At 45.4% G+C, this 26,639-nt stretch overlaps 3 protein-coding genes across 3 annotated transcripts in view; 1 reads left to right on the top strand and 2 right to left on the bottom strand.

Annotated features, from left to right (window-relative positions):
• WIPI1 (WD repeat domain, phosphoinositide interacting 1) overlaps positions 1-26,639 on the bottom strand; it is a 59,837-nt gene that overhangs the window by 16,211 nt on the left and 16,987 nt on the right. The window lies entirely within an intron of this gene.
• LOC145717300 (uncharacterized) overlaps positions 1-26,639 on the top strand; it is a 59,235-nt gene that overhangs the window by 21,940 nt on the left and 10,656 nt on the right. The window lies entirely within an intron of this gene.
• LOC102751138 (guanine nucleotide-binding protein subunit alpha-13) overlaps positions 21,067-26,639 on the bottom strand; it is a 6,543-nt gene continuing 970 nt past the window's right edge. Inside the window, exons 2-3 of the mRNA XM_081805933.1 lie at positions 25,941-26,176; positions 21,067-25,281 (exon numbers count right to left, since the gene is read on the bottom strand). Of these exons, the coding sequence (XP_081662059.1) occupies positions 24,646-25,281; positions 25,941-26,176 (872 nt within the window). The 3' untranslated portion in view covers positions 21,067-24,645. The remainder of the gene's footprint in view (positions 25,282-25,940; positions 26,177-26,639) is intronic.

Below are 26,639 nucleotides of genomic sequence, written 5' to 3'. Positions count from 1 at the left end.
CCCTAGCCTGGTGGTGGGTATTGAGGAGGGCACATTCTGCATGGAGCACTGGGTGTTATGCACAAACAATGAATCATGGAACACTTCATCTAAAACTAATGATGCAATGTATGGGGATTAACATAAGAATAAAAAAAAAAAGAAATAAAAAAAATGCTTCATCATCTCTGTTACACACTTGTCAATATTTTTCTACATAGCCTAAGCACATCAGTTGTTTGTTTGTTTCTGGGAGCCTTCCTTCTGCAGCTCTCCATCCCCGGTTCCCATCTGAACCAATCCTCTCTGGGCCTGCTGTGTAGCTATGACCCTGGGACTGCAACTGTACTCTTCCGTGTTGGATCGTTTCTCTTAAATTCTGTGTCTTCCTCCTTCTTGGTTTACTCCTTTGGTTGTAGTAGCACATGCCCTAGATCCTTTTGGAATAAAGATACATAGAAATAAATATTTTGAAATCTTGCATATCTAAAAATGTTTCTAGTCTACCTTCATACTTGACTGAGAGTTTCCCTGGACTGGTGTGGAATTTTAGGTTGAAGACCATCTTGCCTCAGCGTTGGGAAGAGTTTGTTCCATTTTTTCTGACTTGCAGTGATTTTGATTCCTAATCCTTTGTATGTTACCTGCTTTTTTTTTTATTTTTAGTTTTTTTAGGAAGATCTTGGAATCTTCCCTTTCTCTTTAGAGTCCTGAAGAACTCTATGGTTCTTAAGTATATACATTTTTAAAAATTATTTATTTTTTTTCAAAGATTTTTATTTATTCACTCGATAGAGAGACAGCGAGAGAGGGAACACAAGCAGGGGGAGCGGGAGAGGGAGAAGCAGGCTTCCCGCTGAGCAGGGAGCCTGATTCAGGGCTCGATCCCAGGAGCCTGGGACCATGACCTGAGCCGAAGGCAGATGCTTAACGACTGAGCCACCCAGGCGCCCCTAAAAATATTTATTTAAGTAATCTCTACACCCAACATGGGGCTTGAATTCACAACACTGAGATCAAGAGTCACATGCTCTTCTGTTGGAATCAGCCAGGTGCCCCTATAAGTTTTTTAAAGATGTGACCTGGTCTGAGCCCTTTTTTCCCCCATTCATTTTGTTGCTCACTCAGTAGGCTCTTCAATCTTGAGTCTCTTATCCTTCCATTCTGAGAAATTTCTTTCTCTCCATATTTGCTGGATGTGGGACTTTCAAGATGGATCCTCTCATTTTCTTATCTTTTCTTTAATATTTTTCCATCCATCATTTTGTACTATTTTCTGAAGCTTTCTGTCTTTTGAGTATTTTTTTTTTCAAACATTCTATTCTTTAATAGCCAAATGCTCTTTCTTGTTCTGAACATTTATTTCACACCTTTTCTCATTTAGTGGGTAAAATGTCTTCTCTTGTCTCTCTATGGATAAGAACTATGCTACTTCTGAAGTTTAGTTCTGCCGTTTCCTCTGTTTGGGTCTTTTTCTTTCATGTTAGAACTTTCCACAAACATCTGATGATCCTTGGCTATCTGTTAAGCTTTCATCATGAGGCACACAAAGCTGATTGATGGTTTTGTGTACATGAAAGGAGATTATCCACTGGGGGTTCTGGTGAGCTGGCAGACAACCAGCTGATTCACTGAGAGGAGATTCCCTAATATCTGAACCTGTGACCGGATCATTTTTTCAAAAAAAAAAAAAAAAAAGGATTGTTTCCTAACTGACTGCTAACGTTCTGAAAACCGGGGGAGCATCCCACTAATGAGTGTGCAGTTTCTAAATCCTTAACCCCCTTGTTTTCATCCTTTATAACTTACTGCCCACAATGATTCTCAAATGTCACAACCAATCCTTTTTAATGGGAATACATTAAAAGGGTTTCAGTCATTTACCTGCTAGTATGAATTCGTATGTGCTCAGTTTACTTTTCCTCTAGTCCTTAGCTGATATCAGCTGCTCTGAGGAATTGGAAGTCTGACTGGTCAGGAAGTGGAAACAAGTAAGTAATTGAGGGTCACAGAGTTCCTCAGCAGAAGAGCATCCTAGAGCTGATAGGGCAGATTGGGGAGGGTCCTGTGATCCGGAGGATTCGGGCACTGGGACCTGGATTTACTGGGAGGTGAGAAGATGGAAAAGAAAATTCACTTTCATTTAAATTGTGCTGAGCCTGGGCTATCCCCGGAAAGCAAGAGTTGACTTGCTTTATCCCTCCAGCCCAGCAGACAACCTGCCCTCAAAGACCCAGCGCCCAGGTGCTATGGGAGAGAGAATACTCAGAGCAGCTGATACCGGCTAAGGGCTAGAGAGAGTACTGTGCAAGGGGACCCCGAGAACCCAGTCACCCTGGCAAAGACAGATTTTAAGGAAAACACATTCTGCATTCCAAACAACCAACTTATAAATGATCTTTTGGACCAAGTCCTGCTTGCAAACTGAGGCTCCATTTGTCCGCCATGGGTCAGCTCTGGGAGTGCCAAGTCGGCGAGGCCATTAGCAGAAATGAAAAGCAAGATATATTTGAGTCCATTAGGTGAAAAGAGGATTTGTCTATCTTTTATTATTTATGATTCGTGACTTCAGTTACAGTTTCCCGGAACAAATAAAATGTTACAGTTCTGCTTCAACTTACTGGAGCAAATAGATGCTTATCGTCAATCACGTAGAAATTGTGAGGCGGTCTCTAAGGCTTTTGCTGCCTGTGGCCTCTTTGCAGTCCTTTGATGTCTTGTCAGACAAGTTGCTTTCTGTGCCTCAGACAGTTTCCAAAAGCTACCACAATCTGGGGGTGTGTGTACACATACACACATACTCGTGTTCCCTATCTGTCTTGCAAATGAATACAGTCAACTCTCAATGAAGTGAACAAAAGCTGACTTGAGTTTTTACTTTAGGAATGCCACTCCCCGAACAGGAGAACCCGGGGTTCCAAGGATCTCGGGGAGCATTTAGGATTACTTGAGTGGGAGCTACAGTTAGCATGAGGGGAGGGAGAAAGGCCAGGTCCGGGGGCCTCTGCAACCTCTGGAGGGTGCGGCCATCCTCCCTGCCCCAGGTACCTCCCGCAGCCCCCCACCCCCCAGGGACGGGCTCCAGCATTGCAACTACATCTGAAATTTTCAGTTTCCTTTCCCCTTCCCCTTTTTCAGTCTTCAAAAAGGCGGGGCGGGGGGGAGCCTGAACGAGACACAAATGAAAGAGGAAGTGTCTCAGCACTAACCAAACATAAAACAGCCCACTCAATCAGTGACCTCTTTGGAAATACTGAAGACATCCTCTGCGTCCTTGTAGATTTTTCTGGCGGAGGGGACAGCTGCCGCCCAGAAGCAGCCAGCTTCCCTCTGGTGGCCAGGTCACTGCGGGGAGCAGGCCAGGGAGACTGGGGAGTGGGGTGGGGGTGGGGGGATTGCACCAGTTGCCGGCCTGAAAGTGCAAGGAGCTCCTCCCATGTGCTCAGGCAGGAAAGGCCTCCTTGCCCTGGTGTGTCCTGCAAGGCCTTCTCCCTCCCCGGCACAACCCACTGAGCCCACACCCCGGAGAGGCCCAGGCCATGGTAACTGCAGGTGCCTCCTAAGGGGGCTCCCCGGGGACCCCCGAGCCCTGGCCTCCCTTCGCTCTCCAAGTCAGTCAGCATCACCCCTCGGCCAACAGTGGGGCCCAGCTGCTGCCAACGGAGGGCCAGGATGGAGGGACCGACGGCCCTCCGTCAGTGATGGCGAGTGCTCGTGGTAAGCGTGCGCGCAGGACACGGTGGGAGGGGGGGAGAAGGCCGCCAGGGCTGACGCTTGAGTGGGTAAAAAACTCTACTCGCATGCGACGTAAATCACACATTCCTACTCGAGTCAACCTGATGAAAGACATGGAGAAAAACGTGAAAGGACAGAAAAGTAGACAAAAGGACAAATCCCTCCTGGTCCTTCTGCCCACTGGCCACACTTTTAGACTCTTTTGTGGTGCGCACTTTTTCAGAATCACTGGAGTCACAGGAGACCTCCGAAGTCCTACACACTGAGTTTTCCGTCTGTTCCTCTTATTCCAGGAAGGATACTTTGCGTACAAGGATGTTCATCACAGTGTTGATTAAAATCCCGAGAACCTGAAAATGAACGGTCATCACTAGCATTTCAAGTCAAATACGTAAAATTATAATCGCACAAGAAAATACGATGCAGTCATGAAAAAGATTAATCTCGCGCTATATTTATGAACATGGAAGGATGTCGCCAAGACCCTGCTGAATTTTTAAAAAGCTTTTCAAGGGACGCCTGGGTGGCTCAGTCAGTTAAGTGTCTGCCTTCGGCTCAGGTCATGTTCCCCGGGTCCTGGGATCGAGCCCCGCGTCAGGCTCCTGGCTCAACAGGGAGCCTGCTTCTCCCTCTCCCTCTGCCCTCCCCACTGCTCATGCTCTCTCCATCTCTTGCTCGCTCTCTCTCAAATAAATAAATAAAAATCTTTAAAAATGTTTAAAAAAATAAAAAAGGTTGACAAAACAATATATAGCTTGAGCCTATTTATGAAACTGCATGAGTGTATGTGTGCTGCAGGCAGGGTTTGCCAAAATGTTAACGATGGTTCTCTCTAGAAGGAGGGCTTTCTGTGCTGTTTACTTTCTTCTTTATATCTTTTAGTACTATTTAAGTATTTGTGGCGATGAGCATTTGTGAGTTTTTTTTTTTAAAGATTTTATTTATTTATTTGAGAGAGAGAATGAGAGAGAGAGAGAGCATGAGAGGGGGGAGGGTCAGAGGGAGAAGCAGACTCCCTGCCGAGCAGGGAGCCCGATGCGGGACTCGATCCCGGGACTCCAGGATCATGACCTGAGCCGAAGGCAGTCGCTTAACCAACTGAGCCACCCAGGCGCCCACATTTGTGAGTTTTATATCTTTTAAAGTAGTCTAAAAAAAATCTTATGTAAATCAGTACTTATTGATATAAAATATACCCATTATATGGTGAGTGGAAATGAGAGTTATAAAATCCATACACAGTATGATACCATTTTGGTATTTTACAGCTTTATATACAAATGTACATATCCGGGGCACCTGGGTGGCTCAGTCGTTAAGCGTCTGCCTTCGGCTCAGGTCATGGTCCCTGGGTCCTGGGATCAAGCCCCACGTCAGGCTCCTTGCTCCGCGGGAAGCCTGCTTCTCCCTCTCCCACTCCCCCTGCTTGTGTTCCCTCTCTCACTGTGTCTCTCTCTGTCAAGTAAATAAATAAAATCTTTAAAAAACCACAAATGTACATATTTTATATGTAAAATTTACTGGAGGTACAAATACAAAAATATATAAATGACCTTAGGTATAAAATTGACATATCAGGCATAAAATTCACATATACATGTTAAATGTGTGTATTACAAACAAGTTAAAAAAAAAAACTTGTTGCCTTGCGTATGCTTTTTAAAATAATGATGCTGTGTTAGGTTTTAAACATAATGATATTTCCACTGTGCAGAGAAAGCAGCAGTATTTGGGGCTGAATCTTGGAGGAGCAGGGACTGGCCAGGACAGGACGGTCCAGGCACAGGGAACAGCACGTACCAAAGGTACAAAGTCACAACGAAGTGTGGCACGTTATTGGGCCGTATCACTCCTGGCATCTGACACCACGGAGCATTCCTGCCTGGAAACTCTCCTCCGTGCCTTTCTGGGTCACTGTTCTCTCCGGGCTGTCCAGTGGCACTGGTCAGACACGCAGGCACCAGGGGCCCTAAGGGAATGAGGTGCAGGCCTAACACCTTGGGAGTGGGAGAGGTTCTGCAGAGATCATGAGGATGGAACCAAACTACTTCATAGTATTCTGGAAGCTCAGGCCGGGGTGCCGCAGGCAGGGAATCTAGAATCCACAATCAGTGGACTTGGGTTCAAGGCAAGGCACCACCTCGTAGCCCCTCTCGGACAAAATACTTCACCTCCCTGAGCCTCAGTGTCTTTATCCACAAAATGGGACAGTAAGAACCTCTACCCCGTAGCGTGGTTGAGAGGATGAAGCAAGACTTGGGAAAGTCCCTTACAACTATTTATTATCAGAAGAAGCTGACCACATTACTAACAGCATGGCAAAACCCCAAAGGCAAAAAAATGCAAAGCCCTGACATTTTAGCAGGTCATTTTTTGCTAAGAAACCAGCACTCACGACAAGTCCTTGTGATATATCCTCGTGGTTGGACTTGTTGGTCACAAGTTCTAATTATGGAAATGCACTCTGACAAAACAGCCCGTTGGCATGAGTCACTGGGGTGGTTTAAGTCTGTAGGCCAGAAACTCTCCTGGGAAGGATTTGGAGATGTGTATATTCGAATGAAAAGGAAGCAGTGATTTATAATCCTTTTCAGACAGGGGATTAATATACAGTCGTGACAGTGACCAGCTTCTGAAACAGCAGATGTAAAAATAAATTGGCCAGGTTCTCCCCCTTGTGCTTCCTTACAGACCCTTCTCTTGCCTCCTGTTTAGAGTCTCTGGTTTGAGGTACGCCCCTCCGCTGATTCAGGATCCAGCCCAGTAACCTGGGTAAGGCCTTTTAAATGGTAATTCAAATCGCTTCAGTCCTCTCATCAAACGCAGAACATGGAAAGGTTCTGCTTCATGTGGGTGGTTATCCAGTGGCTTTGAAACTGATTAGGCTTTTATTGATGTCCCTGGATGGGAGAGGGCGTGAGGATGTTTCTTTCCAGGTGAATATTCCTTACTCCTTCACATTTAGATTTCATATCTGGAGTCTTCTTGAGCTTGTTTTTCGATTTGTCAAAGTATTTGTTAACATTCAAAGCTCTACTATGCATGATTCTATGGCATAGCCGTTAGGAGCACATACATGGAAGAATGTCCCCCAAACCTTGCTGAATTAAAAAAAAAAAAAAGGTCAGGGACGCCTGAGTGGCTCAGTTGGTTAAGCATCTGCCTTTGGCTCAGGTCATGATCCCGGGGTCCTGGGATGGAGCCGTGAGTCAGGCTCCCTGCTCAGCGGAGAGTCTGCTTCTCCCTCTCCCTCTGCCTCTCTCCCTGCTTGTGCTCTCTCTCTCTCAAATGAATAAATAAAATCTTTAAAAAAATAAATAAAAATTTAAAAATGAAAAAAAAACTTTTTAAAAAAGTTTCCAAGGGTATAACTTGAGCTTATATCTATAAAAACATGGGTGTATGTGTGTGTAAAGAAAGAGGCTTGCCAAAATGTCAATGATGGTTAATAAGCACGGGAAGAAGCCATGGGTCTGAGTCCCAGCCATGCCACTTTACTGAGTGTGTAACCTGGGACGAGATGTCACGACATCTCTCAAGGTCGATTTCTGTGTTTCTGAAACTGGGATGGAGTTGTTATAAGGATTACGTAAGATGGAAGAAGCACTTAATAAATGCTGCTTGTTATGATCCTGCTCTTAGACCCTGAAGAAATGGATTCTGCCATTTGCCGAAGTAGACAGCCAGCGAAATGGAGTGCGGTAATTGAAATAAAACACAAGTTACTGACACTGGGTGTCACCTGGGGGTGATCCGGCACAAGAGAAAATGGTGCAGAAAAACCCCAAGGCCATTTAACGGTCACCAGGCGAAGGCTGAATACACAGGGGTCCCAGATCAGCACATTCAGTCCCAGGAGGCACCGGGACACCCGATTCTAACCAGTTTCCCTGGTAAACGTGGGGACTTCGGGGTGACCCCAGTGGCCACTAAAAGGCCTGGGGTAAGTCCCTCTCCACAGTGAGATCAGAGCACCCTCCATTTCCCATCGTTGGCCAGCCCCCCACCTTCCTGACTGGCACATTCTTAAGATATGTCACAATAGAAGGTTTGAAGTGTTTCTGTAAATATGCTTTCCTTATATTCTCCAATTGCAATCAAGTCTTGCTGAAGGACCCATTCTGACTTCCAAACGTGACTTTACCTTTCTTTCTTCTTCTCCAGATGTGTTAGCTTTATGGTTTAACTCTCAAAGTAGGGTTTCCAGATATTGTGCAGGATTCCCAGTTATTTGAATTTCAGAGAAACAATGAATGATTGTTTGGTACGAGCATGTCCCAAGTGTTGCATCGGACATACTTATTCTAAAAAGTTATTCATTGTTTCTCCGACATTCTAATTAACTGGGCACCCTGTATTTCCATTTGCTAACTCTGGCAACCCTATCTCCAAGGGAAACCTTATTTTCCTATCTCTAAACTCTTGGAGGTAGGGGTGACCTCCTGCTGACTCACCTCACCTACACACAGTTCTGGGAAGATAAGAAAGGTAATTCTATATGCACAAAGCCAAATGCCACACAAATAGGAAATACCTCCCCATGCAATGCACACTGCTGGTGACTCAGGGAGAGTACAGTCTGGTCAATCACAAGCCCTGCCCTCGGGTGCTTACAGCGTGGAAAGCAAGTAACCCCATACAGGGCCCACGCAGGAGGCACATGGAAGGTGCTCTGGGTGTTCCAAGCTCAGAGGAGAAGGAGATCACATTTGCTAGGAGGGAACTGGATGAAGAAAGGCTTTTTGCAGGGGTGGCATTTGTAGGCATCTTTAAAAATATCAGCAGGTGGAGACAGTGTGGTCTGGCATGTTCGGTGGAGGGAATGACTTCAACACATGTAAGGGAGAGGGAGAGGATGAGGCAGGCGTATTTGGTGACTTCCCTCCCTCCCTCCCTCCTTTCCTCCCTTCCTCTCTCCCTCCCTCCCTCTCTCCCTCCCTCCTTTCTTCCTTCCTTCCTTCCTTTCTTTTTTGAAGTAAGCTCTTCACCCAATGGGGGTTTGAACTCACCACCCCAAGATCAAGAGTCACATGCTTCATCAACTGAGCCAGCCATGCACCCCTATTTCCCTGTATTTCAATAAAAAGGTGAGTCCTGGGCTCTCAAGCCTCCTCTGCTACATTTTTTTTTTTTAATGTGGCCTTTAGAAGTGTGTAAGCTAAAACCTCAAATGAGCTAAAACCTCAGCTTTCTCATCTGTAAAAGGAGAAGGTGGCCCAAATGCTATACTTCCCTCCAACGGATCCAAAGGAAAGCTCTTGGGGACAATGGGGTGCAGTATGACAGGACCACTCAGATGGCGCCATGGCACGTCGGCACCCCCACTCCTCTGTCTCTCGAGAATGAACGTAGGTAAAGCAGCTTCTGGGAGCCAGCCCTTAGGAAGGGCGCTGAAGGGTCGAGCGGCCCCTCCGTACCTCCAAGTTAGACTCCACCTGGAAAGATAAGACATGGAGAGTAGGTTGTTCCCATGGTGGCCGCCATGATCCACACCCCTGGTATTCACACCTCCTGACGTGGATGGTATTCATCCTTGAGTCTGGGCTGCTTCAAACAATGCAGTGTGACAGAGGGGACACCGTACCAGCTCCAGGCTCATGCCTCAGGAAAGCTCGGTGGACTCTGCTCTTGGAGAGCAGAGTTCTTGGAGCCCTGAGTTACCAGCTAACAAGTCTGACTCTCGGGTTGGGGAGGCCCCAGTGGGGAGGAAGAGGCCCCGAGCCTCTGTGAAGGAGAACCGAGGGACTCAGCCTGATGGGCACCCCTGCTCCCGCCGACCCCGCCACCCCCAGACTCGGGAGCCAAACTAGCTGAGACACCCAGTGTGGTGGTGGAGACTCGGATGTTTCCCCAGATGGAGACCAGCCACCCCGCTGAGCCTTGTTTACATTCTCAGCCCACAGATGCAAATAGCGTGGCTGTTGTGTCAAGCCACTGAGTTTTGGGGGTAGTCTGTTACACAGCAATAGGTCATGAAACCCCACACTCCCAGGAACGAGGTAAAATGCCCAGAAAAATGTCAGGAATCTGCGCCATCAGGCTGGTCAGGTTTCTCAGGGTCAAAAGAAAGGACGGGCTGTTGAACCACAGGCAGGAGCGCTTCGACTGAGGACCTAACAGGAATTCCCCGAGGACCCCAGTTTTGTGGTCTCTGGGGTGGGAATGGGTGACAGGCACCCACGGGGGTTTCTCGGCTCTGGCACAGAGCACCCTCGGCCAAGGGACCCAGCCTGACTTTGTTCAGCTGCAGCTGTCCCACCCCCTCCCCCAAGAGACAGTGGCACCAAGCGGGGCATTCAGAATGGGGAGCTTTGGGGCCCCCAAGTCAGGGGTGCCTCTGGGGACAGACCACTGTGGTGCCCCCATCCTCCCCGCCACCTGCCAGGCAAAACCCGCAAGAGACAGGTGGAGTGGAGCGGGCATGGAGGCAGGAAACTACCCTATGAGGCAGCTGCCAGGGGTTCCTTCTGTCACCCCAGGATGGGAAGCAGGACCGAGGGTCCCAGAAGGGTCCATACCGGCAAGGGGAGCTAAATTCAGGGCTCTGGACTGGAGTGCGGGGCAGGCTTTGTGGGCAGGGCCAGGCACAGGATTGCGGGGTCAGGAAGGGACAGGGCATTCTGCACACAGGGGACGAGCCCCTGACCCACTGCAGCTGTGGAGGTGGGCTGCTTGGGGCACTGGGGGCCTGGGGAGGCGGGCAGCCAGAGAGGCAGGTGAGGCACGTGAATGCTGGGCCATGACAGCCCGCCGCCCAGACTGCGATCGAAGGCCAGGCCTGGGTCTGGTTCATCATGGACCCCCCGCACCCCCCAGCAGCTAGCACATCATAGATGCTCCATACATGTGTGCTGACTCGTTGGACTCGGCCTCTGCATCACAGGGAGACACTGGAACTATTTCCATGGGGGTGACCCACGTCAGGTAAAAGCAGTGAACAGACGCTGGGGAGCCTGGCCAGTGGGGAGACTGGAGGAGGGGGTCCCAGGTGGCTTCCGCAGTCCCCGGCGGAGAGGAAGCGAGAGCAGGGCTGGAGGTGAAGGATCGGGGAGCACCGTCCTCAGGAGGACTCTTACCAGGATGGGCAGCTGAGCTCGGTGGGCCCTGGGGGCCTGGGGCTCTCATCCAGCCTTGCCATTAGATCAGCGCGTGACATGGGCAAGTCACCACCTCTGTCGGGCTCCACCACCTCTGCCCTGGCTCTGAGTCAAAAGCATTCGATGGGAAGTTTCCCTTCTGCTCGGAGACGTCGTGATTCTGAGATCTGTGACTCATATAAAGTGGGGGTGAGGTGGTCAGGGTAGGGAAGGTGCTGGAAGGGTCAAAGATAGCTCCAAGGAGGATCATGGAGAAAATGATGCAGTTGCCACAGAGACAGGGAGTCAGAAGGGAGCCGGGCTGGGCGAGAAAGCGGACGTGTTTGCTGCTACCGAAGGTTGGAGAATAGGAGGGCACATCTCCAGTGCAAATGGGAGGTGGAGGCGTGAAATCACAGCCCACTGGAGCACTCTCCCCATACCTGCCCCCCCCTCCAGAAGATGTCCAAGTCCTGAGCCCTGGAACCCATGAATGTCACCCCATATGGTGACAAAAGGTCTTTGCAGGTGTGATTACTTAATCATTACTTACGATCTTGGAATGGGGAGAACATTCTGGATACTCGAGTTGATTTGCTACTGTGACAGCAAAATACATTCAGGAAGGCACTTATAAATATATTACCTCAAAAAGGAATAAAAAAATGTAGACATCTGAATGCAAAGATGCAAAGCGAAAGGGTTGGGGAGAAAACCTGCTGTGTCCATTTGCCTCTGCCTTGTGCCCCGGGAGCTATGTAGGAAGCCCGGGGCCATGGTGAAGAGTGGGGAACCATCAAGGCTTCCGTCGGGATGGGAGTGAGGATATTCCAGCCGCTTGCGGGAGAGCTACCAGGATACAATGTAGCTCTGGGGACAGGTTCCTCTGTCTCGTCTCTGTCTGTCTGTCTCTATCCATTCTCCAATTCACCACAGGGACCTAGTCTGATCAAGTAATAGCTTGTTCTGGGCCACCCCGTCAGCTGATGGATGGGCCCATTTTGGTCAGGTGACCTCCTCTGATCCACTGATGTCTCCATTTGCCCAAGGTGGGTTTGCAAGAGAGTCCTATCTGCTGAGACAGGTCCCAAGAGGGACCCTAACTGAACCAGCTTCAGGCAGAGCCCACATCATGTTCCCCCTTTTCACTCTCTCAGGGCCAAAATGAGATGGGGCAAACCGGGACCCCATTTGCTCTGTATCAATCTTGCCTGAATTAAAAATGTTTGAAAAATGAGCCTTAAACCTTTACTTCACCCACTGAGGAATGTTTAGTATCTGCCTGAACATAATGCTAACTTAAAAAAATACCCATTTTTGTTTTCCCATAGTAAAAATTGAGTAGAGCTGAACTCTCTTGTCATTGGTCATTGGTCGAAGTTTTTGTTTTGTTTAGATTTTATTTATTTATTTATTTATTTATTTATTTATTTATTTATTTGTCAGAGAGAGAGAGAGAGCACAAGCAGGGGGAATGGCAGGCAGAGGGAGAGGGAGAAGAAGAGGGAGAAGCAGGCTTCCCACTGAGCAAGGCGCTAGATGCGGGACTCGATCCCAGGACCCTGGGATCATGACCTGAGCCGAAGGCAGACGCATCACCGACTGAGCCACCCAGGCATCCCTTCACTGGCCATTGATTGATTGATTGATTGATTGATTGATTGATTGATTTTTTTTAAAGATTTTATTTATTTATTCATGAGAGACAGAGAGAGAGACAGAGGCAGAGGGAGAAGCAGGCTCCCCGCGGAGCAGGGAGCCCGATGCGGGACTCGATCCCAGGACCCTGGGATCATGACCTGAGCTGAAGGCAGACGCTTAACGACTGAGCCACCCAGGCATCCCCTTCACTGGCCATTGATTTAGTGACATCTTCTACCTTTAGCACTCAGCCAGTCAAAAGATGGAGGTGCACATGTATTCTGCTTACAGATCCTTTTAATACAAGGTTTAATTAATAGAAGATGGACTTTTCCATCCATACCCTCCCACCAAATAACAACACAACTCCTTTCTCAGGGACTTCCAGCTCAAGTATCACCTCTGGGTGGCAAAGATAGTATGACAGCTGAGAATTTCACGCATTGGTTTCCGGTTTCTTCAAGGGGGAAATCGTTAAGGTGAAAAAGGAGAAAAAGAGGGTGGTGGGAGGGCAGGAAGACAGAAATCAAAGTGAATAGAAGAGAGAAATGAAGATAAAAATCAAGCATTCTTAAAGACAAACATAATAGACACCCCCAAGTCCTCTTCCCTGCCTGCCACTGTAGCGTTTCTGCATTTCATGTTTAATACCCAACGTATGGCAGTGGGTGAGACAGAGGAGGTAGTCGATGCCCAGAAAGGCCAACTCATTGGCCTGAAGTCACACAGTTTAGTAAGAGAAGCCAAGCACGTCTTGCCTCCAAGATCGCAGAAGCATCCCACGGTCATTCCTTAAATAAGCTTCCAAAATAAAAGGAAAAAGCAGCCCAGCAATTCTCTAGAGAAGTCATAATTTAGATTAGAAAGCTTGAGTGAAAAGAACGTAACGAGGTGTGTCCTGAGCTGGAATGGGCGGTTTGGACCTCTTGTATTAGTGAGCACAGAGGCCATTACAGAGATGGATCACACGCAGGCTGGCGAGAGCGGGCAAACCCGTGGGGCTTTGTGGTAACCAGGCCACTCGAGGACTGTGGCTGAGAGAAGAAAGCATCTTGATGTCATGGATTTGGCATAACTCAGCCCTTCGTGCCTACTGGTAGGGACCCCACTCAAGTCTAGGCTTTGAAGCTGTTTTTAATATTTACCACACCACCCCCAACAAGGCCATGATGTCTTTCTTTTTTCTAGCTTTTTATTCTTTTTCTTTTTTTTTTTTTAAGATTTTATTTACTTATTTGAGAGAGAGAGACAGCACAAGCAGGGGGAGTGGCAGAGGGAGAAGCAGACTCCTCCCTGAGCCAGGCTAGGGGAGACTGGCCAAAGGGGAGACTGGAGGAGGGGGTCCCAGGCACCTGATGTGGGACTCAATCCCGGGACCCTGAGATCATGACCTGAGCTGAAGGCAGATGCTTAACCGACTGAGCAACACAGGTGCCTCTTTAGCTTTTTATTCTGAAAAATTCCAACTTACACAAAATTTGCAGGAATAGCATAATGAGCAATGAGTATTTTGCCACGGGCTTTGCCTGTCTGGCCCTCTCCACCTGTCTCTCAGGGAGAGTTCTTGTGCTCCCCCCACTTGTAAGCTCCACCAGGCCCCCTGGCCTTTGCACATGCTGCGTCCTCTGCCTAGAATTCCCTATGACTTACTCATCTTTTATCACAGCCTTTCTTATTTTTTGTCTCCCCTACTGGACACTGAACTTCTTGGGGTGGGGATAGGAGGGATGCATTCTCCTCTCTTATTTCTAGTGCCTTACAGAAGGCTGCTCAGTGGAAGGTGCTTTCTCATTCCTCTGGCATTCCATCTAGCCAGCATGCAGCCTATCCCACTCCTTATGTCCAGGTATGTGCAAGTCATCTTGGAAGGCCTTCTCTTCTGCAAAAGTGTCCCCGATGCCATCTTGATGGAAGTAACTGCCTTTCTCTGAAGGCACTTGGCAATTTATCTAGTCCCCTTGAGTGGTATTTATTACTGTATATCTTTCTTTGATTATTTATGCACATTTATTTTCTGTCCCACTAGACTGTGTAGGCATCTTTTTTTTTTTTTTAATTTATTTATTTGAGAAAGGGAGAGAGTGTGAGCACGAGCAGGAGGAGCGGCAGAGGGAGAGAATCTCAAGCTGACTCCCGCCGAGTGCAGAGCCTGACGTGGGGCTGGATCCCACGACCCACAAGATCATGATCTGAGCTGAAATCAAGCTTAATGGACTGAGCCACCCAGGAGCCCCTAGACTCTAAGCATCTTAAATTCAATTCCTTACGTGGCTCTCAACATATTCACGGTGTTATGAGAGCATTACTGCACTCTAACTTGAGAACAATATCATCATTCCCCAAAGAAGCCTGTAGTCCTTAGCAGCACTGCCTGTTTCCCCCAGACAACCATCAATACATGTTCTGTATCTATAGATTTGCCTATTCTGGACATTTCTTATAAATGGAATTAGATAACATGATTGCAAAGATGCAGCCCTTTGTGTCTGGCTTCTTTAATGTAACATAATGTTTTCAAGGTTCATCTATCTTGTAGCATGGATCGGTACTTTATTCATTATATTAAATAATATTTCATTGTATGGATATGCCACGTTTTATGGATTCATCATTTGCTGGGCATTTGGGCTGTTCCCACTTTTTGTCTATTATAAATGATGCTGGTATAAACACTCAGGTACAAATTTTTGTATAGATGTATGTTTTCATTTCTCTGCAGCTTATACCGAGGACTGAAATTGCTGGATCATATGGTAATTCCACATTTAACGTTCTGAGGAACTGACAGACTATTTTCCAAAGGGGTTATACACCATTTTACAATCCCACCAGCGATGTCTGAGGGTTCCATTTCCTATACATCCTCACCAACGCTTATGCCCATTTTTAAAAAACTCTAGTCACCCATTAGTAGGTATGAAGTGGTACCTCATTCTGGTTTCGATTTGTATTTGCCTGATGGCTAATCATGTTGAGCATCTTTCCAGGTCCTTATTGATCATTATTTGGATGTTGTTACAAAAACCTTGGTTACTTGAGGACTGGGATAAAGACAAGTATCAAGTCACAGGCAGATAAAAAACCTGAGGCTTGGTGGCCGAATGCCCTTTGGCGCCACTCATGGAGAGTTTTGAGCTGGCTTTTATAAACAATCATGAGGACATCCTTGGACAGAAGCCCTGTACTGCTAGAGAATGTCCCTGGACACACACAACTCATTTTTAAAAAGCCCCTTAAATCTAGGAACAGAAGTAAAACTAAAAGCCTAATTTTACAATGCAGACATAAAATCACTTTTATTGTTTTTTTATTACTAAATGGATAAAATTATCTACCATCATATTTTGAGATATCTTCCCCAAATGGAGAATTATTCATGCAATATCAGTGATCTGCACAATATAGGATCAGTTTTAGACCTTTCTGTTCTGTCCTATGGTGCCTCAAATAAAGTGTGGTTCAACTCTCACGACAATCTGGAAGGTCTTCGAGATGTTGGATTTAGGAGGACATAGGAGGACTGCAGAACCAAGCACTGGTGTCTGGGAGAAAAAGTCAGGTTCTGAAATAATCCGAGTGGCAAGCATTTGAAAACGAAGTGGGCGTCATCATTGCTGCCGTCAGAACCGATCACGTCTCAGTTTGGGGGAGAAGCTCAAGGAGAAAGATCTAGGCAGGCACTAAGTGAAATATGCAACTATTTAAAACAATTATCCTTGGGACTCATGCTAATGACATGTTACTGAATCATATACCGGGAAAACTGACTAGACAGAAACATCACAATTGTTTATAGAGGTTGTGATCGAGTGGTAAGATTAGGGGTGGTTTTTCACCAAACATTTTTCATAGTATACGAAAAAAAAAACTTATACCAAAAAAGGTGTTGAAACAGAAGATGCTCAGAAGCTGCTGGGTCCTTATCTCTGCACTGATCACTGAAAAAAGTGGTTCTTCTTGGAGGGAAAAAAAAAAAAAAAGCAGAAGATCAAGCTGGGTTCAAGCCAATCCTGATGACATTTTGGTGACTGTTATGAGCTGAATGTTTGTTCCTCCCCTACCCCCCCCATCACACGTTGGGACCCTAATCCCGATGTGACGGTATTTGGAGATGGGGACTTTGGTCATGACGGCGGAGCCCTGATGGATGGATTAGTACCTTTAGAAAAAGGGGCCAACTAGCTCTTTGTGCCAGTGATAAGTCAGCAGTCTGCAAAGCCCAGGAGGGGCCTCCCCAGAACCCCATCACGCTCGCATCCTGATCTCGGGCTTCCAGTCTGCAGACTGTGAGAAGCACATTTTTGTCGTTCCTGAGCCACCCAGTCTGTGGTACTTTTTAAAGCAGGCTGCATTAAGATGGCGGTCACAACACAAATGAATCTGAAAGTGCCCATGACTTTCTGAGGCTGCAAGATCCTAACTTTCAGTACCTCAGGAAGACTAACATGCTCTTGGTACAGGGAAATTCCCTTTGAGGGCAGAGCGCAGGAAAAAAGTAGCAAACCACTGGGGGTCCGTTTTGTCAAAACCTGTTGTGTTACCCTTAACATCTTCAAAGAATTTTCCCCTTGCAGTCCTCCTCTTTATTTATTTACTTACTTATTTATTTTTTAGGAAAAAATAAAGACCTTATGATAGGCACTTTGTACTATAGACTATAATATTATTATAGTCTTCTATTAACAATTGCTGTTACATGTTGGAATATTCTAGGCTTTCAAGAATCTGAATGTAGGAAAGAACACGGAAGCCATTAGCTCAACCTCCTGGTGTCTCAGATCAGCAGTCGAATCGGGTCCCCCCCTGAAGCTGGTGACAGTCAACTCGGAGGCCACTTCTTCACAGTCTGGCTTCACTCATGCTCCTGTCAGGGCTTGACTGTGAGTCTCCTGAGAAGTGGACGCTGTGTTGGTTACTCTTAGGAACAGTCGGGTATGTCCAAAGGGCACTCAGGGAGCTTAGCGAAGGCATCTGAACAACAATGATGAGTTCATATCACCATCAGGAGAGGAGCTGAGATGGGGACAGAAGTAGCTTGAAAATAGGGTGGAAGGCTTGAGGTGCGCTGAGAGAGGAAGATGGGACAGGTACGCAAAGGAAGGAGACTGCTCCTGGTCTTGGGGTGGATGGGAAGCCAGCGGTCTTCTTTAAGGCTGGGCTTGAAGATGAGTAGGATCTGGCCCCTCCCTCTTCTGTGATGTTTGACCCAGACCGAAATTCAAACCAAAGCCTAAAGCTGGAGGGTAGTTAATTGCCAAAGAATGATCAACTTTTAAAAAGACTTTGTTGCTTACATTTTCCTATCATGTACCTCCACGGATAAAGAAAAACCAACACCCTCCTCCACTCAGTATAAATGTTAATTCTGGACACAACCTCCCTCCCTATGCTTCTGGCCAACAGAGAAGCTTCACACAGCTGCCTTGAATGGTTAGTTTGTATCGAATCCTTGTTTGAGCCTTTTGTTGTCTCGCTGCACTGGAAAAGGGACCCTTGTGAAATCTAGCTGCACAGTGTTTTCGTAGATACTCCTTACTGCAAACACAGTAATGTATTTTGGTTGCCCCACTAATTTCTGAGGAAAAATTACAGCATATATTTTAAAACACTGTCCTCGGTCATTTGTTTTTTGAGGATTTGCCAAATTTCCTGTCACCAAAACAAACCTCCGGTTTAACCTATAAACTCTGAGTTTCCGGCCTTCTTGAAACCAAAGTCTCTGTGGGCAAAGGGAACAGGTCATTTTGAGAGCATTTAACCATGCCAATTAACCATGATGGTACCAAAACATTTTACTGGACAATACTGGAGTCTTCGCTACTTCTTTTGACAAAGGAATGTTCTTTTTTTCCCAACAATAGCAGGAGAAAAAAAAAATTTTTAAAGACTTCTTCTTTTGGGGATTCAAATGCTTGTGAGTTTAATTTTGATTTTAGAAGATCTTAAGTCTCTCAAAGAAAGCCTTTAACGACCTGTTTTCAAGGTACAGATTTGTAGATATTTGTAGATTTGTAGATATTTCTCAGTCCAAATTTTTCTCTCCGTTTTCCTTGGGACCAACAGTGAAATTCATGTTCAAGGTGAGACCTTGGAACAGAACGTTTCTTTGCCGCTAAGGCCTGGAACCAATCGGTTTGGGGCACAGTCATGGCCACCCAACTTTTATTCACACCTGCTGCACGACCCCGATTGTGGGGAAAGGTCTTTCATTCTGCTTCGGGCAAGTACATGCTGTTTTCGAGATGTGCCACTTAAGCAAAGGTAGGAACATGCCCAAAGTCATTTAACAACTTCTAATTTAGCTTAAGTTGTGAAGGGAAAAGATGGGTGGTATACCAGATAGGATTTGATGAGGATGGTGCTTCGCCTCTGCCATCCCCCAAACACATAACCCGAGTCTAATCATGAGAAACACAGCAGACAGATCCCAACAGAGGGGCCATCTACAAAATACCCAGCCAGTATTCCTTCTCAAACCTGCCACGGTCATCAAAAACAAGCAACATCTGAGAACCTGTAATAGCCAAGAGGAGACGAAGAAGACAGGACAATTGTACATAACCTAGTATCCCGGATGCATTCTGGAACAGAAAGGGACATGAGAGAAATGGGAATGAAGAGTGGGCTTTAGTTAATAATGAAGTCTCAGTATTGGTTCATTATGACAAATGTACCCGACTAAGGCAAGATGTAATAACTGGGGCAACTATTTAAAGGGTGTGGTGTACTGGGGAACTCAGGACCTTTGCAATTTTTTCTATAAATCACGATCTAAAATAAAGTTTATTGAAACAAGAAAAATGAGTGTTAATATGTGGGGTTTGTTTTTAAAACACCATTTCGATCACAACGGACCTAACAGCATTACTCCCGCAGGTGGACAAACCACGACTCCAAACACCCTAGTGTGGTTTAAGCAATTTAAGAGGAGGGGAGAGAAAAAGGAGTGGCTGCCCTTCCCCCATTCCCATGTCCAAACACATTAAGCGTCTGGGAGCTTCCTTGGATGAAGTCCACATCCCCATCTTCAGTAAGGACAAGTTTATAGATTAATAGGAAGGCAAAATACTGTTGGAGATCTGTTGAGAGATTTCAGGGCTTTAAATCACTATGCCTTTGCTTTTTCAAATTTAACTATCTGCTTTACACTTCACAATTATCAAACTGTTGGTTTAAATAACATCGTGGTATAGAATAGTTTATAAATGTTTATTAAATGTCAGTAATTCTTACAAAGCAAATATTAATAGCAAGAGGCAAAATTTTTGCAAAATATGTACAAAAGTAAAAAGCCTTCATGACTAGCAACTCATGGTGTAATATCAAACCATTCTTTCCACTTTCAGACCTCCTTTAGAAATAATTTATTGCCAATCCTGAACTAAAGCACTGACAGAAAAAAAAATGTACAACAACATCAGATAACGTGCTTCTTAGTTCCTGGAAAGTTATAAAAAGATATAATACGTATAAAAAAATCCTAAGCCACAAATACTTTTATACAAAGCTAATACAAATCACGTTTTGTTGGGTACAGTAGCTGTGAGGTTGTTACAAAGTACACTTTTTGATAAGGCGTCTTGTGGTAAATGAGCTCTCAGGTAGAGTGGTACAGAAAAGCCATTTAATACATGTTGCCATTCTGCTTTCAAGTAAGAGGCAAAGAGAGAGTAAATGGTATAGTTTGTTGCACTGTTACATGTACTTTCCAAGAGTTAATCTTTACCCGCCCCCTCTTTGTTCCCCCTTGGTACCATCATATGGGAATAAATGAGGACAGATGCATCACTTATTATGGCAAGGAATACCATAAACAAGCTTTCTAAATACAAACCCAAATCAGATACCCAGTAAGTAGCATATTTCTACCACGACATCCACAGATTGAAAATGTATGCATAGTGGGTCCTACCATACTTTGACCTGGAAAATTTTTCTATCAACAGCAGATCTGGATAGGTCCCCAAACCTCCCATCAAAAAATACTGCCCCGTCATTCACTCTTTTTGTTCCCTAGGAGCTCTGGCATTTGAAATCGGATGGTTAGACCTGGATGCCACAAGAATGAACATATTCACTTACATGCTAACTATACATTCAAGTACAGACACAAGAATGCTAGTGCTACAAACACTGTACTTCAAATGCTGTTAATAATCACTCACCAGCCTAAGGCTAACATGGCCTTGATGGGACTTGAAAAAGCCATAAAGTCCAACCTGTTTAAAATGCTCAGGTGTCAACTTATACTTCAATATCTAGTATAAAGTTATTAAGCCCTAACCTCGTACCATAAGATAATGGCTATGTATCATACCATTTGCCTTACCTGGAATGTGGAGACTCATACACACCCGCTCTCGTACAATCCCCACCCCCGCCTGCCCCGGTTCCTCATGCTTTGCTAGGCTGAAAGGCCAGCCTGCATCCCATCAGTAAGAGAAAATCAGTCCTTACAGGCAAGCGGCACACCCCGTGCAGAAGCGACGGATGGAACCGAACGTGCGGAAACGATGGGAAAGCGACATAAAGTAACCCAGAAGGAGAAGTCACACTTCCGACTGAAAAAGACACGTGCAGACTTTCTGTGCCTGATTCCTTCAATTAAACTAAAAGCAATAAAAAGGTAACAGAGTGACTTTCTCTAGATTTATTGGGGAGTTTGTTACAAATGTTTGAGCTTTACAGGCATGATTTCATGGATTCAAATAAGAAATTAAGAGTTAACACTGATTTTTTAGCCTTCTTATTACACAGACAGAAATAACATTGCTACAAATTGCAATGGAGAGAGACTTGTTTCAAATGGCTTGGTTTGGGGTTTTGTCTAAATGGATCATTACATAATGAAAGCACCAATTTGAGGCTTTCTCGAATGGTGATCTGAATTTCAGAACGTAACAGAACATGACTTGGTAACTTCATTCTTCACATAAATAAGGCATAACCGGATATGTGTACTAAGGCAGAAAATACATTTTTATCAAAAGCATAAATACAAGTACTTGGGTACACACTGGAAGTTCAGATTTACTCATTCTCTCTTACAAAAAAATGACAGGGCGCATGATTTCTGTTGCATCTAAATCAATACTTCTAATCATTTCTGGTATTGACATACACTTACTTCCTTCTACTTTAAACCAACCACTGCCACCAGCCGAAAAAGGATTTCCCTAAACCACCTCAACTTAAGAGATTAACCAGAGGATCTTCACCGGGTAAGATGCGTCGGTGCAACTTCAAAGAAAACAAAACACGCAATGGGTGAGCTTTGTCATCCTCCTCACCTTCTCCAGCGGCGGCCGCTCTCCAGCTACCAAGTGCCCGCGCCAGACAGTAACACTGAAGTGAAGACCGCCACGTCATACAGCGTTTGGCAGAAAGCAACAATTCGGGTTATTAAAAAAAACAGTATTGAAGTGGCAGAGGTAGGCCTTACATGATGTGGAGCCTCAGAAAACACTTGGCAAAACCTTTTCCCTATGAAAATCAAGGCCCAAATTTGTGGTGTTCTTTGTTTTATAAGGCAACTCTGTATATTATATATTTCTTCAAGGCCAATGAGGGCACTTTTGTGACATTTCTTAAGAATTCAATGAGAAGACATTTGGATTCAGGAATACAATGTACTAGAGAATTAGGCACATTTTGTTCCAAATCATAATCATTAAGACTTAAAAAAGCAAACAGACTAAAGAACTTTAAACCACTTTTTTAGAGATGAGGGGAAACTGGCATAGTGAAAGCAATGAGCACCTTTTTAATTTGGTTCACTAAATTTCATCTCCTTCTTCATATACTGGTATTTCAAAAGGATCTAGTTTTCATAATACAGGTATTAAGACTCCTTCAAATGGTTTTAAAGTACAGTCTATAAAAAATGTGAGCTAAAGTCTTCAGACTGAGACTCACACTTCCACTGTCTCAACAAGTCGGCCGTTAAGTAGAAGTACTCTGCTGCCTCAAAATATAGTCTAGATTTTATTTTAAAAGAACATTGAGACATCTGAGACATCACAAACATCAGGAAAGAAAATCACAAATACCCAAAATAATACCGTGTCTATTTGGTGTTTTAACATCTCTTGGTGGTAGTCAAAACGGGATAACTTGGTGATTGCTGCTTTGTCAGGCAGTATTTATGGTTTCTATCACAGATCTTAAATATAACTTAAATAAGACTAAGTTTCCCCCTTGTACAGGGAACTTACTTTAGCCTTCACTGGAGTTCAATGGTTTGGGCCATTCAATTAAACTATTTGCACAATTCACGTGTAGACTCTCCAGCAAAAAGTTTGAATGTTACTGTGCGCCTATTCAGATATCCACTAGCACTGAAGTTATTCTAATTCTGTGAATTTAAACACTATATTCTTTTTGGCAAGAAGCACTGGATGTAGAACTATTCAAACATGCATGAGCTATATACTATGAAGACTTGCATTATGATGCTGGGCTACGTGTCTGTAGCTCGAGGATGACCAAGGCATGGACACACTGGAAGTTGCTATGGATAAAATGATGGTGGAACTTCAAATGCAAGAAAAGTCAGGAATGGTGAAGAACAATCCCTGGTTAGCTCCTTGAAAAGCCCTACTCTCACACTAGACAGCAAACAGACCAAGAGCCACGGTCTTGGAAAGGCTGCGTGATCCGTAATGTTGACCAATCTTTCAAGGACTTTGTAGCCAACAGAATACCTGAGAACACAGCTCTACAGTAAAGTGACAGATATCACAGTCTTAATCACAATTTTCAGGAAAAGGAGAAAAGCTGTCCGATTTTCCCAACTGTCACCAGCCTTGGGCATTTGCTTCTCCAGTCCCGGTCTCACACACACCCAACCCAGAAGGCAGTATCCTCAGTACTGCAAACCAGCCCCTCTGAGGAGGTCACTATTACCATACTTGTCTTCAAGGGTATGCTCTCGTCTCATCTAAGTGGTGAGGAGAGGTCAAATGTAATCATCTTTCGGTGTGAGCTAAAAAAAATTACTACTTATTCTTAGAAGTATCCTCAAGACATTCAAAATGTACCTCAATAAAGCCAGAATTTCATAAGCAATAATGATATAAACATGTACATGTATCTTTTAGGGACACACCAAGAACAAACAGGAATCTCAAATAATGCCTTCCTGGGTCGTCTGACAGGAAAACACTGCTCTTGGCAAACTCCAACTAAACAAAAGCTCCCAGAAATGCCACAGCTGGAGTTGATGGGAACAGACAGGGGAACGAAAGAAAGATGTCTGTGATGTACAACAGTGCTTCTCCGCAGCCAGGACCCGAGTCCCCCGAGGCAGGGCATGCAAGCGTGAGCGTAAAGCACGTCACAGCCTGGAAAGGGTATGTTTATTCAGAAAGCTCTGTTATCAAGTGACCTGCGATCTTTACAGTTGCTGCTATGGCCAGAATGTTTCACATATGGCACATTTATTACATGAGACTTAAATATGAAAGGGCCCATTATATTCCACTGATTATTTTGCATCCAACACTCTTGTAGGGCCTTGGCTTGTCTCTTGCCCCCGTCCCCCTGCCCCGTACCATTTGTGAACCTCCATTAGCGTCAGATCAGGAATCCTTATGTAAACTGTAAAACACTAAGAACATTACCTTCAGAAACCACAGAAATTTTAAAACTAAACAACTGGCGCTATGTAAGCAATTAAAAAAACACGAAGGCTAAATCTGTGTCAAGCTACAGAATGCCAGTCCTTAGATCAAACTTTTTCCCAATAGCCCTTTCAAACAAGGTCACCATAAAGCTAGGACAAGTGTCGCCGCCATGCACAAGGCAGATAAAAGGGATCTTGCTTGTTTTAGAACTGAGTATCCTTAACCTCATACCAAGAAAGACTCGAGGACACCTTCCATACTTGGCACTACAGAATTCAATTTGAGAAGTGGGAGAAGCTGAAGCCTGAACTCTACCTAGTCAGAGGCTTGGCAGGAAACTACAACCCCCTCAAAGGGAAGCCACAGTGAAACAGATCAAAGGCTGAACGTCAACAGGTATCGGCGATGTGTTATTCAGCAGCTTTCGGCCACAAACCAAAGTCGGCAGGAGGAGGACTAAGGTTTCCAAGAAGTTAAACTTAGAATCAAGATTTTTCTAATTCCTGTTGTAAACTGCTATTTTAAAAAACAAAACAAACAGAAAACAATCAAAAGGACAAAAGGTATGAAAACGGCCAGTCTTTTGTACATCACTGTAGCATGAGCTGCTTGAGGTTGTCGTGAAGAATGGTATCCTTCACGTCGCGGAAAACGAGGCGGATGTTCTCCGTGTTGATGGCAGTGGTGAAGTGGTGGTACAAAGGCTTCTGCTGCTGGTCCCGGCGTTTGTTCCGGAAACATTCCACCAGGAATTTTTGGACGTCTCTTAAGCAGTGGGGATCCCCTTCAAATTCTAAGAAATAGTCTTTGATGCTCACAATTTGCACTTTCTCCTCAAGCAAATCTGTCTTGTTCAAGAAGAGAATAATGGAGACATTGCTGAAAACCCGGTTATTGACGATTGTTTCAAAAATGTTCAGAGATTCTGTAAGGCGATTGGTCAGTCGGTCTTCCATGAGCACCTGGTCAAACTCACTTGACGAAACAAGGAAAAGTATTGACGTCACGCTGTCGAAGCATTCAAACCATCGTTTTCTCTCTGATCTTTGACCACCCACATCAACCATTTTGAAAGGAACATTTTTAATTTCAAAGTCGTACTCATGAATGCCTTTGGTGGGTCTCCTGGCAAGCAGAATATCTTGTTGTGATGGAATGTAATCCTGGAAAAGAAAAAAAACTGCTTTACACTTGGTAACCCAGAAGTAAGTAAAGTTGCTAATGAACTAGCTGGTTGAGTGAATGGATATGCAAACAAACTTATCTTTTTATATATATATATTTAAAAGATTTTATTTATTTATTTGAGAGAGAGCGTGCCAGCATGAGCAAGGGGAAGGGGAGAGGGACAAGCAGACCCCCTGCTGAGCAGAGAGCCCGGAAGAAGCAGACACAGACGTGAACAGGGCTTGATCCCAGGAACCGGAGATCAGAGATCATGACCTGAGCAGAGGTCAGACGCTTAACCGACGGTGCCACCCAAGCATCCCACAAACTTATCTTTTTGATGACTCCTCCTGGCTGCATTAAAGCATCAGTACTATCATTCTCATTACAAAACGCCAAGACAGATTAAAATGTTAGGGTAGGAAGACTGGCTCAACAGGCTATGTTTTTCACTCCTGCAGTATCTGCAGACTGAAGTCTTCCCTACCAGGTGTCCCCTCATCCCGCCCACCGCCATGTATCTACCTTTACTGTCACTCCTCACGGACCCACCCTCCGCTCCGGCCAGAGACCCTAGTCCTCACTCGACCATCTGCTCCCTGCCTCGCTGTGAAAAGCAAGGGGGGCTGAAATGCCGATTCCTGAGGGTCAGCTCCCAGTGCAAGGTTCTGTCTACCTCTCTCTAGCTCATTCTAAACACTCCTTTCCTGTGCCCCACCTTCGCGACTAGGAACTCGCCCAAGGGTCCCTCCACATCATCGCCGCGGCCATACCACCTGCGTGGGCAATGCTGCTTGGACTCCAGCCACTGCACTGACTTTACTTCGGGGCGCCTCCCAGGTCTGCTTGCGGCGTCCAGCCCAAGCAGCCGTGCTCCCGCCTTCTCACCTGTGACACAAGTAGTCACTGTCAGCGCCTCGGCCCGTGAAGTGAAGGTGACCACAGCGGGCTGACCTGCTGCAGAGGGAGAGCTTATGCGAAGGCCCCCCTCTCTGGGAACGGGACCAGTCAGCTCCGAGACCCCGGACAGACAGAAGCTGCTAGTCTCACGAGTCACTGGCTACCCCGAACAGCAGACTTCCGGATGCAGTATAACTGGTTCTTTCTTCTCAGGCTAGTGCTTTTCTTTTTTTAATATATATATTTTTTTTAAGATTTTATTTTTTATTTGAGAGACAGACTGAGAGAGAGAGAGCATGAGAGGGGGGAAGGTCGGGAGGGGCAGAGGGAGAAGCAGGCTCCTTGCTGAGCAGGGAGCCCGATGTGGGACTCGGTCCTTGGACTCCAGGGTCATGACCTGAGCCGAAGGCAGTCGCCCAACCAACTGAGCCACCCAGGCGCCCTTCATTTATTTATTTATTTATTTATTTTTAAGATTTTATTTATTTATTTGAGAGAGAGAATGAGATAGAGCATG

Source organism: Leptonychotes weddellii, chromosome 15 (genome assembly GCF_054177405.1).
Source record: "Leptonychotes weddellii isolate Sample4059 chromosome 15, ASM5417740v2, whole genome shotgun sequence".
Taxonomy (NCBI): domain Eukaryota; kingdom Metazoa; phylum Chordata; class Mammalia; order Carnivora; family Phocidae; genus Leptonychotes; species Leptonychotes weddellii.
Note: the sequence above shows the minus strand (reverse complement) of the source record. Positions and strands in the feature narration are given on the sequence as shown.